The 6,633-nt window shown below is 38.9% G+C and overlaps 1 protein-coding gene across 1 annotated transcript; it reads right to left on the reverse strand.

Moving 5' to 3' along the window:
- Positions 1 to 566: 566 nt before the first annotated feature.
- On the reverse strand, positions 567 to 1,269 carry LOC129647669 (protein kish-A-like). The gene has a single exon (XM_055574714.1). The coding sequence runs from the start codon at positions 1,224 to 1,226 to the stop codon at positions 966 to 968; it is 261 nt and encodes an 86-aa protein (XP_055430689.1). The 5' UTR covers positions 1,227 to 1,269; the 3' UTR covers positions 567 to 965.
- Positions 1,270 to 6,633: the final 5,364 nt, after the last annotated feature.

Raw genomic sequence — 6,633 nt, forward strand, 5'->3', positions numbered from 1 at the left:
AAAATGAAATTTAGAAGTATTAGAAAACAGCAAAACTTTGGGAAAGTATTTTATCATAACTATTTATTTATTTTTATTAAAAAAACAAAAATACAGTTTGTATTTTGGGGTAATTAAAAATGTACAGACCTAACACTAAAAAGAATGAAAAACACATCCAAGATTATCATTCTGTAATTGTTCAGCTTAGCTCTTTTTACTCCAAGTATGTAGTCTTATTTGGAGAATGACAGCTGGTCAAATTTTTGCTTAAGACATTTATCCATACTTAACCAGAGGTTTCAGAGATAATAACACCAGTCAGGTATTCTGAATTATTTTATGTTAAATAGGAGCATTTTCTCAATAGTCTTAACATTTTCTCTTAAGTCACATCTATCTTCCTCCTTAAGAACTACATAAGCTTGTTTTAAATAGTTTAAACACCTGTAATAAACTACAGATTGCTAAGAGTAGAGGTACTCTGGTTAATGCTCAAAATGGTATGGCCAGAGGAAAGCCAGCATTATTAAGTATGAATGCAATCCTTATAAATATGAATACAATCCTTACCAACACAAATTGAACCTTTTTTTTTTTTTCCCAATAAAAAAGCTAGTCTGAAAAAAAGGTCTCATTCTATAAAGATTTAGCATTTCCAAATCACAGTGAAAGGAACTTGAATAATTTACCAATTTTGTTTTCTACTATGGGCCTTAAAGATACCTCACTAAAAACTGGTATCTAGCACAACAGAATGACGTGTGCAGAATGTCATATTGTAGCGACATTACTGAGGTTGATTGTTACAGACACATTTCAACTCTGAGTATTAAATGTTCCATCCTAATTATTTATATAGAACATTGGTCCAATAACAAAAATAGAGAACAGCAGCTGAAAGTGTAGCTCATTCAATGTTCAGAGATAAAAGGGTTAACCATTCTTTCCACTATTTTCGGCAGATCAGTCCTTTTTTGTCATATTTAAATTTGATGGCGACTGAAGAATTCTGGCATTTTTCCAAGCTGCTGTATGAAAAGGATGTTGAAGGCCATCACGATACAGCAGACTGCAACATAAGGACTCTTCCGTTCACCAGTTGTGGCACCCTTCCAAAATATATCCAACAACCCAGTTTTATTTCTGTCCAGGAGGCTGGGTGCCAAGGATCGGATATAAGCACAGGTACATATAAGCAGCAAGATTACAGTCAACAGACTCGGAAAATTGAAAATGGCAGACATAGTGAGGCCAGCGAAGCCCCAGCCGCATCACCCTTCCGGGCCCAGGGCCTATCATAACTATTTAACTGTGACTCAAATTTTGGAAAAGCTAACAGTTAAAAGTAAATACAAATGAAATCAACACTTCTGCATGTCAGAAATACGCCATTAGCCGAGTTAAAAACAAACATAACAAAATAGGCAAGATATCTCCAACTCATAGCACAGACCAAATGCTTACATTCTCAATATACATTAAAAACTTTTAGGAATAGAGAAGAAAAAGACTAACTTTATAGAAAAGTAACCAAAAGATATGAACGGACAAGTCACAGAAAAAAACCCAATAGCATAGCCACTAAATCAATAGCATCTAAAATGGTGCTAACTTCACTAGTAAAAATGCAAATTAATACTACTCTGAGATATAACTGCTTCACCATCAGATTGGCAAAATGCAAAAATGTTATAACATGCTGTTGGAGAGGAGGCTATGGAGAAATGGACACTTTCAAACATTGTTAGTAGGTGCAGAAATAACCATTAGGAAAGAATTTCTGGAATTATCAATCAAAATCTCAGATGCATTTACTCTTGATGTAACTGTCTAAATCTTAAGAATCTCATACATATGTGTAAGAGATTTATTTTGCTGCTGCATGTTCTCTGTCATGTCTGACTCTCTGCAACCCCATGGACTATTGCTTGCCAGCCTCCTCTGTCCATAGGATTCTCCAGGGAAGGATTCTGAAGTGGGTAGCCATTTCCTTCTTGAGGGGATCTTCCCAACCCAGGGATCAAACCCACATCTCCTGAGTCTCCAGCATTGGTAGGCAGATTCTTTACCACTGTACCACCTGGGAAGCCTGTGTGTGTGTGTGTGTGTGTGTGTACCTAACATAGGAAGATACAGATATTGTATGTAACATGCATACACATACAAATATATACACATGTGTGCCTAACTATATATCTGTGCTAATTTGAAATGATGGTTTATTTTTTGCAGAATTGTTTGTGAAAGCAAAAGACTAGAATGCAGCATCCAGCAGTATGGGACTACCTGAATAAATCATGGTATATAAAAAATTCTGCACCCACAAGAATGACTAAGGAATATCTGTATCAACTACTGACTTGGAAATATTTCCAGGATAAATTTTCATATTAAAAAAAGTGAAGAATTAAAGTGTGTGTATATTTTAGGCTATGTAGTGCAGGAAACACAGGAGAGGCAGGTTCGATCCCTGGGTCAGGAAGATCCCCTGGAGGAGGAAAGGGCAACCCACTCTAGTATCCTTGCCTGGAAAACTCCACGGACAGAGGAGCCTGGTGGGCTACAGTCCATGGGGTCGCAAAGAATCAGACACAAATGAGCGAAAGAGCACAAGACAATCTTTTATATAAAAATACATTCATATTCGCTTGTTTTTGCATAAAGAAATATTGAAAGGACAACAGATAAACTAATAAAAAAGGTAATCTAGTGTAGCTGGAGGAAAAAGGTGAGATGGCACAGGTAGGAATGAGACTTCAATAAACTGATATTTTAAATTCAGACGTAAATTGAAGAAAGTAGGGAAAACTACTAGACCATTCAGGTATGATCTAAATCAATACACCCTTATGATTATACGGTGGAAGTGACAAATAAATTCAAGGGATTAGATCTGATAGACAGACTGCCTGGAGAACTATGGACAGACGTTTGTAACATTGTACAGGAGAGAGTGATCAAAATCATCCCCAAGAAGAAGAAATGCAAAAAGGCAAAATGGTTGTCTGAGGAGGCCTTATAAATAGATGAGAAAATAAGAGAAGCAGAACACAAAGGAGGAAAGGAAAGATATATCCATCTGAATGCAGAGTTCCAAAGAATAACAAGCAGAGATAAGAAAGCCTTCCTGGTGATCAATGCAAAGAAATAGAGGAAAATAATAGAATGGGGAAGACTAGAAATCTCTTTAAGAAAATTAGAGATACCAAGGGAAATTTTCATGCAAATATGGGCACAATAAAAAACAGAAATGGTATGGACCTAACAGAAGCAGAAGATATTAAGAAGAGGTGGTAAGAATACACAAAAGAATTATACAAAAAGGATCTTAATGACCCAGAAAACCACGATGGTGTGATCACTCAACTAGAGCCAGACGTCCTAGAGTCCAAAGTCAAGTAGGCCTTAGGAAGCATCACTACAAACAAAGCTAGTGGAGGTTATGGAATTCCAGCTGAGCTACTTCAAATCCTAAAAGATGATGCTGTGAAAGTGCTGCACTTGATACACCGATAAATTTGGAAAACTCAGCAGTGACCACGGGACTGGAAAAGGTCAGTTTTCATTCCAATCCCAAAGAAGGGCAATGCCAAAGAATGTTCAAACATACATTGTACTCATCTCACACACTAGCAAAATAATGCTCAAGATTTCTAAGCTAGCTTTCAACAGTACATGAACCGAGAACTTCCAGAAGTTCAAGCTGGATTTAGAAAAAGCTGAGGAACCAGAGATCAAATTGTCAACATCTGTTGGATCATCAAAAAAGCGAGAGAGTTCCAGAAAAACATCTACTTCTGCTTCACTGACTACACTAAAGCTTTTGACTGTGGGTCACAACAAACTGTGGAAAATTCTTAAAGAGATGGGAATACCAGATCACCTTATCTGCCTCCTGAGAAATCTGTATAGAGGTCAAGAAGCAACAGATAGAACCAGACATAGAACAGATTGGTTCCAACTTGGGAAAGGAGTACGTTAAGGGTGTATACTTTCACCCTACTTATTTAATTTAACTTATATGCAGAATACATCATGTGAAATGCCAGGCTGGATGAAGGACAAGGTGGAATCAAGATTGCCAGGAGAAATAGCAATAACCTCAGATATACAGATGACACCACCCTTATGGCAGAAAGCAAAGAGGAACTAAAGAGCCTCTTGATGAAGATGAGAGAGGAGAGTGAAAAAGCTGGCTTAAAACTCAACATTCAGAAAACTAAGATCATGGTATCTGGTCCCATCATTTCATGGCAAATAGACAGGGAAATAGTGGAAACAGTGACAGACTTTATTTTCTGAGCCTCCAAAACTGCTGCAGATGGTGACTGCAGTCATGAAATTAAAAGATGCTTGCTCCTTGGAAGAAAAGCTATGACAGACCTAGACAGTATATTAAAAAGCAGAGACATTACTTTGCTGACAATGGTCCATCTAGTTAAAGCTATGGTTTTTCCTGTAGTCGTGTATGGATGTGAGAGTTGGGAAAACTTTCATATAAAGAAAACTGAGCGCTGAAGAATTGATGCTTTTGAACTGTGGTGTTGGAGAAGACTCTTGAGAGTCCCTTGGACTGCAAGGAGATCCAACCAGTCCATCCTAAAGGAGATCAGTCCTGAATATCCACTGAAAGACTGATGCTGAAGCTGAAGTTCCAATTCCTTGGCCACCTGATGCAAAGAGCTGACTCATTGGAAAAGACCCGCATATTGGGAAAGATTGAGGGCAGGAGAAGAGGGAGACAGAGGATGAGATGTTTGCATAGTATCATCAACTCAATGGACATGAATCTGAGCAAACTCTGGGAGATAGTAATGAAGGACAGCAGCCTGGTGTGCTGCAGTCCATTGGGCAGCAGGGAGTCAGACATGACTGAGTGACTGAACAAAATAAATAAATTATAAATAAAATTGACTGCATTTACATAACTTCTTTTCAATAGAAAACTGTTATTTTCTGGAGAAGGAAAAGGCAACCCACTCCAATATTCTTGCCTGGGAAATCCCATGGACAGAGAAGCCTGGTGGGCTGCAGTCCATGGGTTGCAAAGAGTCAGATATGACTGAGCAACTGAACTGACTGAATCAAATTAAAATAAAGAAAAATATAAAGTTTTCTTAAAACCCCATGCCAATTTTTAGAGCAAAGATATCTGGATAAACTTTAGCAAAGTAACACAATTTTAGATAATTATATGAGGAAATTACCAATATTTACTTTCAATGTGCCAATCTTTTTAGGGTATTTTCCTTTTTAGTGGAAACTGAAAACTCAAAAAACTTGACAAAGTCAAATTTTAATGAAATCATTTATGTCAGGTACTGAGGATGCACTAAGAATACAAGTTTTTGCTCTCAAGGAGTTTGTGGTCTTATAGGGAAGACCACACACACAAAAAAGCATTGATTATGCAGTGTAAGAGCACCAAGAACTATATGCAATATGTAACATGATTAACTACCTTCTTTGCCAAGGCAGTCTTCCTAGAAGAGACAAAAGCCAAAAGTGAAATGAAAGTGTTAGTAGCTCAATCATGTTCAGGCTCTGTGGGCTACAGCCTGCACCAGGCTCCTCTGTCAGGGTATTTCCCAGGCAAGAATACTGGACTGGGTAGCCATTCCCTTCTCCAGAGGATCTTCCCACCCCAGGAATCGAATCTGGTTCTCCTTCTTTGCAGGCAGACTCTTTACCGTCTGAGCCACAAGCCAGACTCTAAAGCATGACTAGGAGCTTGAAGAAGACCCTGGAAGAGCAAGCAGAGGCAGCAGCAAGTCCCAGCATCAGGGCTGCGTTGTTATGCTTGTAGGATAAATCTCAAGTTCCTTAGGCTCAAAGCAACCCTTCACAAGCTGGCTCTGGCCTATCTTTCTTTCCTTATCTCCTACCATCCTGGAGGCCTGGACATGGGTAAGTGTGGCAGGAATTGGAAAGTCAGAAATTGTGGTCAGGAGTTTACTGGCACATGTCTCCTGTAGGGTGGCCCCTGGAGTTGAGGATGTCAGGCGCTCTGAAATAGGAGAAGAAGCTGAGCTTATCAACAGAAGGCAGCAGGAGTTTGGGTTAGAGAAAAACTGTGACCCAGGGAGACTGCACTCAATAAATACTACAGAGCAAAGCCCACGTGAATGTAACAGCAATTACTGAATAGGTACTGAATAAATGCTGCCCTCAGAGACATTTTTTACCTGCATAAGTCGTGTTACACCCTTATGTAAAATCATTGCTTCTCATTACATTTAAAATGAAATTAACACTCCTTCATCTGGCCTTCACATTCGGGTCCCACAAACGGTGTGCCCTGCCTTCATCTCTAACCATGCCCTGTGACATACACTGTCTCTTGCAAAGGCCTGTAAGGTCCCCTCTGCCTACAAACCTCTCTCCTTCCTTTGCTCCACTGCCTATATCCTACCTGTCTTGCTCCTCTCACTTTAAATGCACCTCCTCAGGCCTTGCCGCCTGACCACCTCTCCACCATCTAAGTTATACCTCTAAATAAACCTTTTTTACCACACCCTATATTTTCTCCCATATTAGATTTTGTAATTATCAGTGTATAGTCAACTTGCTTGCCTCATGAAACTACAAGCTTTATGAGGGAAGGATTTGTTTTGTTGAGTACTCAGAAAAAAATGCCCAGCACAGGGTAAG

This window comes from Bubalus kerabau, chromosome 3 (assembly GCF_029407905.1).
Source record: "Bubalus kerabau isolate K-KA32 ecotype Philippines breed swamp buffalo chromosome 3, PCC_UOA_SB_1v2, whole genome shotgun sequence".
Lineage (NCBI taxonomy): Eukaryota > Metazoa > Chordata > Mammalia > Artiodactyla > Bovidae > Bubalus > Bubalus kerabau.